Genomic DNA, 14,137 nt, shown 5'->3' on the forward strand with positions numbered 1-14,137 from the left:
TGTTCACTACAACCGTTTCTATTATGAATTCGCCATTATGTGTTTATGCAAACTGGCGGTATTTATAAATCTCATATTTTGTATGATTATTGTTTATCTGCTGCGCCTCAGAGACAAAAATGCACAAATGTGTAAGTGTATCCATATACTTTATTTCGTAATATCTATTTATTCTAATATTCTTATGCTATACAGAATTAAAGGTAACAAAAACGTAAACATAGTTCTTATTTAAGGACAAAATATCACAGAAAAGCATAATCCCGGTACAATATATCACCGATAAACGTCTGTGACCTAAAACAGACTTTAAAACAGTGAACAGATAAATGCATCTATAAATAAACACTATATTGCTCTGTAAAAATATAAAAACATGTTCTCTGGTATAACTATGAATCTAATCAGTTCAAAGATAAAACATATATACATATATTTCTAAAATTGGAAAAATAAAAGCTTTTTACTCAGAATAAATGCAATAAAATAAATGTAAAATTCCGCAAAAGAAAACGCTAAACAAATGCGGGTAGTTCTATCGTAAGAACAACAATCGAACGTATTTTTCAAAATATTTAAAAATGTGTTCTTTTTTTGTTCCAGGACGACTCTCAACTGGTCTTTATCATAATTTCCAGTTTAAATGTCTGGCCAGAAATTAACACTCATTGTACATTGCAGGACCTGGATCGTTCATTCAAATATATCAGCGTTTCTGAGCTTGGGCGGTATTTTGGCGCGGGTTCTACTTGCTTGAGTAAAACCCTTTCTTTTGGACCCGTCAAAAGGGCGGACGGAGGGCGAGAATATGTCGGGCACTTCTGATCTTCCACGCGGTCCCACGTACGGGATGTTCTACCAGATAGCAGGCCATTTCTGCTGACGTCATCAATACAGCGACTGCCCATTGTACGGATGATTTGGTCGACGTCGTCCACAGCATGGTCAATGATTACATACGATACAACGGTTCCATCATGGCAGCCAACAAGGAGCGTTCGCTCATCTGAACAGACTGTGATACTGGAAATTGAAGAATGGACATCGCATCTTGCGATTGGTAGGTCAGTACGAAGACTGACCACGAACACATGACTGTCCTTGTAGTAGATAACGGCACCACCTTGGAGGACTACAGCCGTTGGTGGCACTCTGGGACTCTGGAGGCTGTTGATAAAACGACCCTCTCCGATGTGAAAAATGTTGTAGTCAGAATCTATACAAACAGATGTGTCTGAAAACACAATGGAATCGGTAGGAGTTCCTGGATTCATAAACGGTTCGCATATGGTGATGATGGCGCCTGTGAAAATATTGAGCACCAACAGACCTAGTTGAGTTTGCCATTGGTCAGCGGGCTTTTCGTTGTATTCTATGCTCACAGCATTTGTACTGTACATGACCATGACGCAATTGCTGTCCTGATTGGAGCAAGGGGTGACCTTCTTGATGGTGTTGATGTTGACAACTTCAGAAAAACTTTCTGGCGTATAGTATGAAACCTTGTAATCGTCTTCGAGAGAGAAGACGCAAATGGTTGGAGTATCAAAATCAGCCTCCACTTCCAAATAATCCTGAGCGGTCAGAACGACGACGTTCTGATCATCGCTGGTCAAGAATGGCTTGTCCAAAATGTACTTGAGTGAAAGTGGGTGTGTACTTTCTCTAAACCCTTCTGACATGAAACTGAACCGTGTAATGTAGAAAGGTGCTTTGAAATTCAGCTCTTCTTGAGCAACGTAGATGATGGACTGTGTATTCTTTGCGCCTAAGCAGTACCCCTTTGTATTGCCGAATTCCTTTACAACCTTTCTTTCATCCATATCCCATATTTTGACAGCGACGTTACGTTTCTTTGGAATGCTCGATATCAGGACGTATTGCCCATCTGGAGTACAAGCAAAATCTTGAATGGGTGCATCGTGTGTAAGTAAATCGAGCAAAATGCCATTTCGCATGTCAATTACCCCTAACTCATCGCTGTCCTTGCATCTCACAAACGCAACTGAGTTATCCACGGTGAGTTTGGCTTCTATCACCTCGTTTGTGAGCTTGTCAAGCATGTTAATTTGCTTAACAGCATCATCGACGTTCCACACTTGCACGTCCTTGGATCCTTTCAAGTGGGTAATGACTTGGCTAGTGTTCTGCGAAATTAGCATTTCCGTGATGATGCCTACTGGTGCTTGAATCGTAGTTATTCTTTGGCCGGTCGAGACTTTCCACAGGTATAGGTTTCTAAACATCGTGGCAAAAACAAATTTTCCATCTCGAGAAAAGTCAGCATTGGTGAAATACAAATCTGTGTAAAAACTTTTTGGCAACTTGAATTCTTTTGGCACATCATCTGGGCGAGTAAATTTCACCGTTACTTTCTCAGCGAATCTGTCATACACGAGTATGGTATCGTTTCCTCGTATAAGAAGCATATCATCTTTTGGTGAAACCTTCAGATCGACAATCTGGTCATCTGGAAAATCTTCTTCCAGGGGGCTTTTGTAAGCCATTTCAACCGTTCCTTTGTGAATATGCATGACCAAGAGCTTGGCTTCGTATGGGTTGGCAAGGTATCCGCGGAATCCATCAGATGTGAAAGCAAGAGTGGATGGACGATGACCCGTTGGAACCGTACAAATGTGTTCCAATGAGTACATATCGTAGCATAGCATGAACTCATTCGAGTTGCAGAATATGTGTCGCCCATTTGGAGCAATTCGGCTGACTTCACATTTCCCGTCGAGTGCAATGATTTGCAGAAACTCACAACCAGCGAGGTCAGCGATACATAAGTAGCTGACGTCTGTAGTTACAATGACGCTCAATCGCTCGTTTGTGAGGCTTACACAACACATTTTGTACTTTTCCTTCACTTTCAATTCGATGTGATTCATAACTATCAACTGCCCGACGAATTCCCCCGTGACTGAATTATGTACCTTGATGGCTTTTTCTGTTATATGGTCCACGATGACAAAGAGCTTCCCGTTTGGCGTAACATATAGATCGCCGTTTGATGCAAATATACTGCCCTTGTCTTCGCCTGTTGCAACGTCAAACTTGTGAACAAGGGAGCTGTCCTTGACCTTTTGCAATAAAAATCTATCCTCTCCACTTAGTATGTAAAAGTCACTGCAAACATCTGACGCCAGCGTATGCTGCAATGCACTTCCGGGTACTTGTAAGTAAGGAAAGTTTGGAACAAGGGCACAGTGTTTCAGGCCCGCTCTGTCACATTGTTGAACTAGAGCTCGGATGTTTGGATGGGTCTTAAAGTATGGCAGCAGGTGACCAGAAATTTCGGGCCCCAAGTTATTAATGTCGGATTGAATGGTTGATTCCGCTACGCGCAAGGCTTCTTCTACAAGAGTTGCCTCTTCACCAGGGTTGAGAACAAAATCTGCCATAATATGAGTCAACGAGAGAGCCTTGATTTTGTTATACAACCATTCATAGTTAAACAGCACCAGACTGTTGAGCTCCTCAAGTCTTCCGGCGAGGTAGAGATGTCTCGGAACCTGGTCGTATTTTCGTTTGTTGAACCTGACGCCATTTCCAGGGGTTTCAAACGACAGAGGCTGAGAAGCGACCAAGCGATCAGCCTCTTTTCCACAGGGCAAAAGCAACTGAACTCCGTTGCACTCAGGCACCTGGACGGGCTTTTTCCTACCTGACCACGTTCCCAAAAAGTAATCTGCCAGCATAGAGTGGACATCTTTCTTTACTTTTTCGTCTGACAGGTAGCGCTCTTTGATGACGTTTTCGAACTGTTCGTGGCACAATAGCGACACCGTTACGCCGTCCGCTTCTCGTGATGTCAGGAAAACGTCGATGTCTTTTTTCAGCATCAACCATTTCACGTATGGTATTCGTCGGACCGGTGGATGGTACGATATGAACACAGAATTCAGCACATCTTCATCTAATGAAAGAAGATCTTCCATTTCACAATCACTTAAACCAGTTACTGAAGCTACCAAATAGCTTAATGATCGTCCAACTAACACTTTTCCGTGCATCTTCTCCAGTTCATTGTAAAACTTGTTTATTGCTTCAGAAATGTTAGACGGTACATCATCCACAACTAACTTGTCAAACGACGAAATATGCTTGGCCATATGAGTCAACAACTGAACAAACATAGCCAATGAACAGTCCCCGAACTTGGCTTTGAACACACTATGCTGCAGCGTTGTCACTTTTCTACCATAAAGGCTGAGCGCGTATTGCATTAGACCATCAGCATCCATTTGTGACATCTGTGTCACTCTCAGTGTGTAATTCACATCTTTGATAATCTCACTTTGTAGCCGGTCCAGAATACCATGTTTGGTTGGATGTGTGGCAATGATGATTTTAATATTCGGCGACAACTCTGTGGGCAACCAGGACAAATAATGAGCGTTGTATTCAGGAATCAGTTGCTCGATAGCATCCAAAAATATCACAACATTGAGCTCTTTGGGGAAAGAATTGAGCAGGTCTGCAAAGTAGCGCTGTAGGTCCTTACAATCATAAGGGGGTCATTGGAGGGTCGGCCTAGGGTGTGTAGTAACTGGTGACAGAGGGTCATCAGTACTTGCTTGATGTCTGAACTCTTCGGAGTGTAGCCGATGAAACGGATAGCGCAAATTGTACGGCCAGATGAGTTTTTAACAACCTGAAAGTACATATAAGACTATATACAGTATGCCAAAATACACCATTGTATTCGCTATACATCAGTAACATAGGCGATGATCAGCTTCATATAAAAAGTTATTCCACTGTGTGTCGACTAAAACGAAACCCATTTCGATCTAGCAGAATCTAAAACAGGTTTATAAGTCACGATCCAGTATATAACTTAAATCAGAACCTGCACATTTATATGTAAGTACTTTTCAAAAGATAATACTGTCATACTCTCGTATATCTACCGATGTATGAAATTTATACTGACCTCAGTTGCCGTTTTAGCAAGTAGAGTGGATTTTCCAGAGCCGGACTCGCCGTACACAATGAGCGGTTTCTTAGACTGGGCAGCCAGGTATCTCTTTACCCCGCTAACGATTTCCTCTTGACCGTAGAAATTCACAGCCTTCCGCTTACAGCAAAGCCAGTGTTGCAGAACCTCCTCATAGATGTCCGGTTCGACGTCGAAACGCGTTTTCGGAACTGTTTGGTCGATCATCATTGTCAGTGTCTCACGAAACTCTGTACACAGCTTGTTCAAATATGGAGCGTGCAGTTTTGGGTGTATGACGTCATCATATCGCCATAAAACGTCATAATCCAAACAGTTCCTATTTGACAGCAGTCCTTTGACACGTGTTTTAAGTTGGGAGAGTTTTGTTGCACAAGTTTCATCAAGTTCTAACAAGTCTGTTTTCTCGTTGAGGGATATTTCAGCAAAATCGGTCGCCTTCTTATCTTCAACGTAGTTTTTCAGGTCAACAATGGTTCGAGCAAACATAACACATCGGTTCTGCGATTCACCGGATTCTTCTGTCAAGTGCTGTATGCATATATCTTGTGCTAAAAGAAAACAATGAGCATGACTTGCCAGGTACAGATATCCCAAAAGGTTTTCATCCTATATTTTAAAATATAAATTATAAATCAACATCAAAAAATATATCTCAAAGGTCTTAAAAGAAAACAGAGCCGTCGTATATCACAAAACCGATTTGAACAAACTGTGCTCAATTACATCCAGATTAAACCACAAACATGTTTTATGTATATAAAATAATGCGCATATTGCTTACTTGAGGCGGTGTATTTTTGCTGGGTTTCCCCGTCTATAAGACCCTGGAGGTATGCGAGTTCCGCCGCCTTCTGCAGAAGCCGCCTCATCTCCTCCTTTTCCTCCATCCACTTCTGCTGGGTCGCCTCCCGACACTCATTCTCCCTCTGAAAACGTACATTTAGAAACATTAATACATCCTTATATACAAGTGCACATAGTAAATTCGTTTTAAACACTTTGAATAAACAATCCTGCTATTCGGCAATCAAAGTTTATTACTGAATACTGTCAAGGTTTCAGGTTTCTGAACAGAATAAATGCTATTACGCACACTGAAATAGTCAGGCAGCCGCTCAGTCAACCTAGTAAGGAGATACGCGGGTGGTACAGAGTTATCGTCCTTCTGGTACCAGTCGTCCAGGAGCGTCGCCGACCGCGTGTCCCGGTTCCTGTGACCGCGGAGGGTCACCATCAGTGTCTCAAATTCTTCAGCAGGGATAACCGACGGCAGCGGCCGCTCACCGTATTTCTGGCCTATGAACGCCTGAAGCAATACAGTATACATTATGCGCAAAATCATTAACGGATCATTCGCATGCCGCCTTGATTTGGTTTTGTTAACACCTCTGCTACGGTGACCATGAAAACAGTATATAATCTAGTTTTTGTTTTTTACAGATATGTATGTTGCTCAGTTCACAATGCATGTAGAGATATGTATGTTGCTCCGTTCACAATGCATGTACAGATATGTCTGTTGCTCCGTCCACAATGCATGTAGAGATATGTATGTTGCTCCGTCCACAATGCATGTTGAGATATGTCTGTTGCTCCGTTCACAATGCATGTAGAGATATGGATGTTGCTCCGTTCACAATGCATGTAGAAATATAATAATAATAATAATAATAACAACTTTATTTAACGAAGGTAACATACTAAGTGTACAATCATTACAGACATACTACTTATTTCCAGCATGGCCTTCACATATGTATGTTGCTCCGTTCACAATGCATGTACAGATATGTCTGTTGCTCCGTTCACAAAACATGTTGATATATGTCTGTTGCTCCGTTCAGAATGCATGTAGAGATATGTATGTTGCTCCGTTCATAATGCATGTAGAGATATGTGTGTTGTTCCGTTCAGAATGCAAGTGGAGATATGAATGTTGCTCCGTTGACAATGCGTGTTGAGATATGTATGTTGTTCAGTTCATAATGCATGTAGAGATATGTATGTTGCTCCGTTCACAATGCATGTAGAGATATGTATGTTGCTCCGTTCACAATGCATGTAGAGATATGTATGTTGCTCCGTTCACAATGCGTGTAGAGATATGTATGTTGCTCCGTTCACAATGCATGTAGAGATATGTATGTTGCTCCGTTCACAATGCATGTTGAGATATGTATGTTGCTCCGTTGACAATGCGTGTAGAGATATGAATGTGTAGGTATAGTTCATGTATTATTTAAATGCATTTATATCAATTATATACTGCGACTCGGCTGTGATTGGCGATGAGCTATAGATTATGAAGATAGTGAACATATTACTGCAACAGTTCAACATCAATAGTTATTTCATGCACATGCTGCATTCTGTGATCCTTTTACAGAGACTTTCATTGATAGATAATATCTTTTTACATAAAAGACGCTTGACTGAAACATGAAAGTTGAATTATTTGTTAAAATAAATAATTTGTTTACCAGACAACTTACGAAGCACGGACTCATTCTACATTTGTGAATCAAGTAGAAGGCTTGAAAATCAACCGTAATGCATTTAAAAGTTTAGATTTAAAATACGTGCCTGTGTGCCTTTACAACCTTAAGTAGTTTGTAATCTCTAGACAAGGAGTTTGCTGCTAATGGTATAAATATTTGATGACCTTAGCGTGTGTCTTCAAAACATCGGAGAAAGTAATAACCTGATTCAAAACAGATCGCAAAACCACAGAATCAAACCCTTCAAGAGAATACAGCGTTCACTGTATTTAGGGAATATATTTAATATTGGTATACCAGCCCTTTACTTGATATGTTACACAAATATTACTTCAAGGTGCAATGGTGAGCGCAATGTATGAATGGCAGCTTAATGAAACATAAACAAATATTTGAATGGCAAATCAAACGTGTTCTTTATACCAAGTTTTATTTGCTGAGGCAAAGAAAGAAAAGATGGATCAATGTTTTAATGATATGTCGGGGATGCATGTCTTTTGATCTAGCTTAAATTACCACAAAGCTTGGTCCGGCAGACATTTGTTGACAATTGTGCAGCTCCCGGAACCTGAAGTCAGTGAGGTAGGGGTCCGCGACGTTGTCCTTGGGCAGCACTCCCCACTCCAGGTCAACCATCTAGAAACAACAAAAAGAAAACCCTTGTCAAAGTCAGAGGGCAAAATTATAGTTCTACGGTACGAGTATATATAACTACGGTGCGTGTATATAGAACTACGTTACGTGTATATAGAACTACGTTACGTGTATATAGTGCTACGGTACGTGTATATATAACTAACATATGTGTATATAGAAAAACGGTACGTGTATATAGATCTACGGTACGTGTATATAGAACTATGGTACGTGTATATAGAACCACGGTACGTATATATAGAACTACGGTACGTGTATATAGATCTACGGTACGTGTATATAGAACTACGGTACGTGTATATAGATCTACGGTACGTGTATATAGAACTATGGTACGTGTATATAGAACCACGGTACGTATATATAGAACTACGATACGTGTATATAGAACCACGGTACGTATATATAGAACTACGGTACGTGTATATAGAACTACGGTACGTGTATATAGATCTACGGTACGTGTATATAGAACTACGGTACGTGTATATAGAACCACGGTACGTATATATAGAACTATGGTACGTGTATATAAAACCACGGTACGTAAATATAGAACTACGGTACGTGTATTTAGAACTACGGTACGTGTATATAGAACTACGGTACGTGTATTTAGAACTGGCAAAAAAATTGAGCTTCGGGGGCAAACTTACGCCATATCCGGAGGTGGGGTAAATTTGCCTCCTTGGGTATTTAATGTTATATTAACGCAGGAGCTGAGATAGCCCCGGGGTCATTTATATTTTGACAGGGAGTTTCAGATAATATCTACCCTATTTTAAAAAATATTGCCGAAAAGTGTAATAAATACATTGTCATTTACTTTACTCAAACTCTTATCGATTTTCCTGAACTTTTTTTCTGAAAAGCGACTGATACGGTTTACCCCCTCGTTTAGGGGATCTAACATACAAGTTTTAATATCTAACATCACATGGAATGTGAAATCCTTTTAATATGCAGTTAAAAGCTACCGCATTCCATTCGGTATTATACTTTGAACTTGAAGTTATAACATTTAAAATTATCATTGATTCTTAAATTGTGTTTTTAATATAATATTCGAAACAGTTAAACAAATGTAAACAGCTAAAATGCAAGATTTCTAACAGTCTTACATTAACTTAATGAGAGGACAGAGGACCTAGCTGTTATTGTTGACTTATTTAAAGTAACTCGCTCATGGTTTGAAAAATGCACTTTTTTAAATTACGAAATAAAGTGCGGCAAATCATAAGGAGTGTTAAAACAAAAATACCAAAAGCTGTTGATATTTGCACAAATATTGTCTTTGAAGACCACTATTTTTATTAGCGTTAGTAACGCGATTGAAAATTAATTACGACTGTGGTGTTGGATGATTGGTTGATTGACATTATCACGTGATGTTATCAATGTATCCTTAAGATACAGCATATCAATCATCTTAATTAAAGTCACGGTGGCCGTGTGGACTAGCCGGTGTTTATGCTATAACTGTATTGTTTCTGCATTTTCGATATCATAGAGTAAAATGATCTTAAAAAAGTGTTTTTCAGATGCATTACTTGGAACTATTTTTCCTCCAAAAACATGAGCCAGTCAGTTTAAGCGAAATAATTATGATAGTATTTAATATATATAAATCGACAAATGTCACCTATGATAGCTATCAATAAAATTTAATGAAACAATATGCAATTTCTAACACAAATTATTGGCTTTTTTATTAAAAATATTCTTTTATTTTCAATTTCCGTTTAAACGAGTCCAAAATTTACCCCAAGGACAAATTAATGCTTGTCATATAAACGGGGTATACTATGGCGGGGTTTATCCTTTAGTGTGTTACAACTTCCAGTCTATACTCCTTTGGTAAAATACCACAGGATATTTATCCTGTGATCCTATTCAATCAACATGTATGCTCCATTAACGTGACAATAACTTTAAATGATAGACTATGCTTTTTAATAAGATATTGATAAGCAAAAGGCTTATAACCTAACTTATTGTATTAGACATTGTCAGATTAGTGATGAAATACAAAATGATTGATGACTGAAACCCCCGTAACCGAGATACATGTACCTTACTTTAAATATTTCAACATAAGATTTGGGCCGGATTAGCGCAATGACTACGAATAATCATGGTTAATCCGACCTGCTTATATACCTGAAAGTCGACACCATATTTCTGACGGCAATATTCTCGTAACGGGGGATACACACGTTCAACCAATGCATTACGTTCCGTCTGGGAGTCTGAAACAAACGTTTAATTCATTATGGTAATGCAAATATAATAAGATTCAACACAATCAAACTGACTTTTCGAGCAAAAGTTTGTTTCCGCGTCAAGTCTGATTTTCATTAATATTGTAACTCAACTGAATAACTCAACATTACTGTGATCGAAATAACCATTACACACGTGTGGTGATTATTAAAATCCTTGTTTTAAGGCTCAGTATACATATCTATTAACATAATTGGCAATGTCCCCGTTTTCAATGGTGTGCTAGCTCCTACAAAAGTGCACCCACTCCCTCCCACACAACCTCCCGCCTAAACCCCTCCCACACAACCTCCCGCCCCACTCCCTCCCAAACAATCTCCCGCCTAACCCCTCCCACACACCTCCCGCCCCAATCCCCTCCCACACACCTCCCGCCCCAATCCCCTCCCACACACCTCCCGCCCCACCCCCTCCCACACAACCTCCCGCCCCACTCGCTCCCACACACCTCCCACACACATCCCGCCCCATCCCCTCCCACACACCTCCCACACAACCTCCCGCCCAACCCCTCCCACACACCTGCCACACAACATCCCACACAACCTCCCACACAACCTTCACCCCCCACACAAACTCCCACATACCTCCCACACAAACTCCCGCCCAATCCCTCCAACACACCTCCCGCACACCCTCCCGCCAACCCCCTCCCACACATCTCCCACACAGCTCCCGCCCACCTCCTCCCACACACCTCCAACACACCACCCGCCCAACCCCTCCCACACACCTCCCACACAACCTCCCGCCCACACCCTCCCACACAACCTCCCACACACCTCCAACACATCCTCCCGCCCACCCCCTCCCACACACCTCCCACACAACCTCCCACACACCCTCCCATCCACCTCCGACACAACCTCCCACCCCCTCCAACACAACCTCCCACATACCTCCCACACAAAATCCCGCCCACCCCCTCCCATCCACCTCCCAAACAACCTCCCACACACCCTCCCATCCACCTCCGACACAACCTCCCACAAAACCTCCCACATACCTTCCACACAACCTCCCGCCCACACCCTCCCACACAACCTCCCACACACCTCCAACACATCCTCCCGCCCACCCCCTCCCACACACCTCCCACACAACCTCCCACACACCCTCCCATCCACCTCCGACACAACCTCCCACCCCCTCCAACACAACCTCCCACATACCTCCCACACAAAATCCCGCCCAACCCCTCCCACACACCTCCCACACAACCTCCCACACACCCTCCCATACACTTCACACAAAACCTCCCGCCCACCCCCCTTCCCAAACACCTCCCGCCCAACCCCTCCCACACACCCTCCCACACCCCTCCCACACACCTCCCGCCCATTCCCCTCCCACACAACCTCCCACACACAACCCACACAACCTCACGCCCACCCCCTCCCACACACCTCCCACACAACCTCCCACACACCCTCCCATCCACCTCCGACACAACCTCCCACCCCCTCCAACACAACCTCCCACATACCTCCCACACAAAATCCCGCCCAACCCCTCCCACACACCTCCCACACAACCTCCCACACACCCTCCCATACACTTCACACAAAACCTCCCGCCCACCCCCCTTCCCAAACACCTCCCGCCCAACCCCTCCCACACCCCTCCCACACACCTCCCGCCCATTCCCCTCCCACACAACCTCCCACACACAACCCACACAACCTCACGCCCACCCCCTCCCACACACCTCCCGCCCACCCCCTCCCACACACCTCCCACACAATCTCCCATACACCTCCCACACAACCTCCCGCCCACACCCTCCCACACATCTCCCACACACCTCCCGCCCACCCTCTCCCACACACCTCCCGCCCAACCCCTCCCACACCCCTCCCGCATCCCCTCCCACATACCTCCCAAACAACCTCCCACACAACAACCTCCCGCCCACCCCCTCCCTCACAACCTCCCGCCAATAAAACTATATTTTTAATATCAGTGCACGATATGTAGCATACAGATCAAACTAAGCGTACGTTAATGGGTTGAATATCAATCGCTAATACAGCAATAGGAGGAAATCAATTACACTATCTAACTGGAATACAAATTTCTTAAATGGACATTTGTTAAGTATGAGCATTCAAATATAACCAATGAAAGGGTAAAACATCCATTAAAGTCCACCCGTGTGAAATCAATATTTTCTCATTAAAAGACGAAGCCCCTGACAAGATATATTTTTTGTTTACAGTGAGATTTTGCTGTCCTGGTGATAACTGTTCGGTCTTTGGTCTAAGCGATTTTTGTTATCTAGCACCGTGGGATGACTTTTTCATACATTAACACACATGCTTTAACCGGCTTGGTATGACCATTAAATACAAACGAGTCTTCGCGACACGTGGTGTGTTCCGTAATAAGGTTATAGGAATAACACATTAACTAACAATATATTCAATAGCAAAATCAAGATTCTGTTAACGATTATCACCTATTGTCTAAATCAGCACGTACTTGTTTTGCTGTGGGATTATGACCAATATTACAGTTATGTAAATAAATCGACTTCTGTAGAAGAACAAGAAGCTATGTTGACTTTTCCCAAGCTGGCATTTGTGAAAAGTCAACTGAATGCTTTATATAAACTTTCAATACTATTTAAATGATCATTGAAGAATCTATATCGAACGTAATATTTTTAAACTCAAGTTCAATAAGCAGAAAAGAATAATCTATAAAAAGGTCGATTTATGAGGTATAATAGACTTTTGTATTTCTATGTACAGAACGTAACACATTTAAGATAAGTTTACTTAGTGATTTCATAACCAGATGCATATTAATGTTCACTTTAAAGCGTAATTAACATTCCATGTTCTCCAAGTTTAATGTAGGGAACTCCAAACAATCGCCCCTGAAGTAAAACACCTACCAACTCCCGTGGAGCTGAGGAACACACGAACGACCCTCTGAGGGATTTCCGGTAGCTCTTCCGGTAGCACATTTCCGGCAAGCACCCGATGGACGATGGGCTCCCAGTCTGCACCTTCCATCCCTTTATTACTTCTGGTCCCTGGCCTTAACAACTTCCGTTGGAATACAGTTTAACCACTATAGATGCATTGTATAAATGTCAGTTTATTTATCCAGACACCTTTTGACGTTAAAAGTCTATCATTATATCAATTTCATTAAAAGTACGCGCATTGTCTTGAGGTAACAATTAAATTTTGTAAGATATCTCATTTAGTGAAACTTTAAACCACTACTGCAATAAACATAGCGGTCCGGTTTGTACACGCGCTAGGTTGCTATGTGACGCCATCTTGTTTACCGAAGCTATATTGGATGAAGGTTTTCAATGCATTCCGAATATAGACGGTTTAAAACCAAACCTACATTCGTAAGCCTATTGAACGGGGCCTTCATGCGGGCTTATATTGAGACGTTTCAATTTAAATCCATTATTCATCATGATCGCTTTCATTTTGATAATCAGATATTTAGTGCTTTAATTGTAGGTAGTAGTTACCATGCTTAGTAAGGGAAAGGTAACTGTTTTATTTGCAATGTGCCTTTAATGTTGTAAACTAAACAAAAACCAGTGTATGAACTTTTTTTTAAAGGTCCGGTATTTGCTAAATTGTTGATTTAACGTGCATATAAGATAACATGCACTAAAAGATTACTTTGTATCTCTCCATTTAGCAAATCTATGTTTATGTTATATTGTAGCGGAAAGTGGACAAATAAACTAAATATATCT

General features: G+C 41.8%; 1 protein-coding gene across 1 annotated transcript; it reads right to left on the reverse strand.

Moving 5' to 3' along the window:
• Positions 1–138: 138 nt before the first annotated feature.
• LOC128213092 (NACHT and WD repeat domain-containing protein 2-like) lies at positions 139–13,666 on the reverse strand. The gene is given in 8 exon segments (XM_052918618.1): positions 139–4,519; positions 4,522–4,657; positions 4,940–5,514; positions 5,748–5,892; positions 6,060–6,272; positions 7,981–8,100; positions 10,282–10,370; positions 13,304–13,666. Coding segments are annotated over 8 exon segments (5,253 nt in total). The 5' UTR covers positions 13,425–13,666; the 3' UTR covers positions 139–665.
• Positions 13,667–14,137: the final 471 nt, after the last annotated feature.

This window comes from Mya arenaria, chromosome 13, assembly GCF_026914265.1.
Source record: "Mya arenaria isolate MELC-2E11 chromosome 13, ASM2691426v1".
Taxonomy (NCBI): Eukaryota; Metazoa; Mollusca; class Bivalvia; order Myida; family Myidae; genus Mya; species Mya arenaria.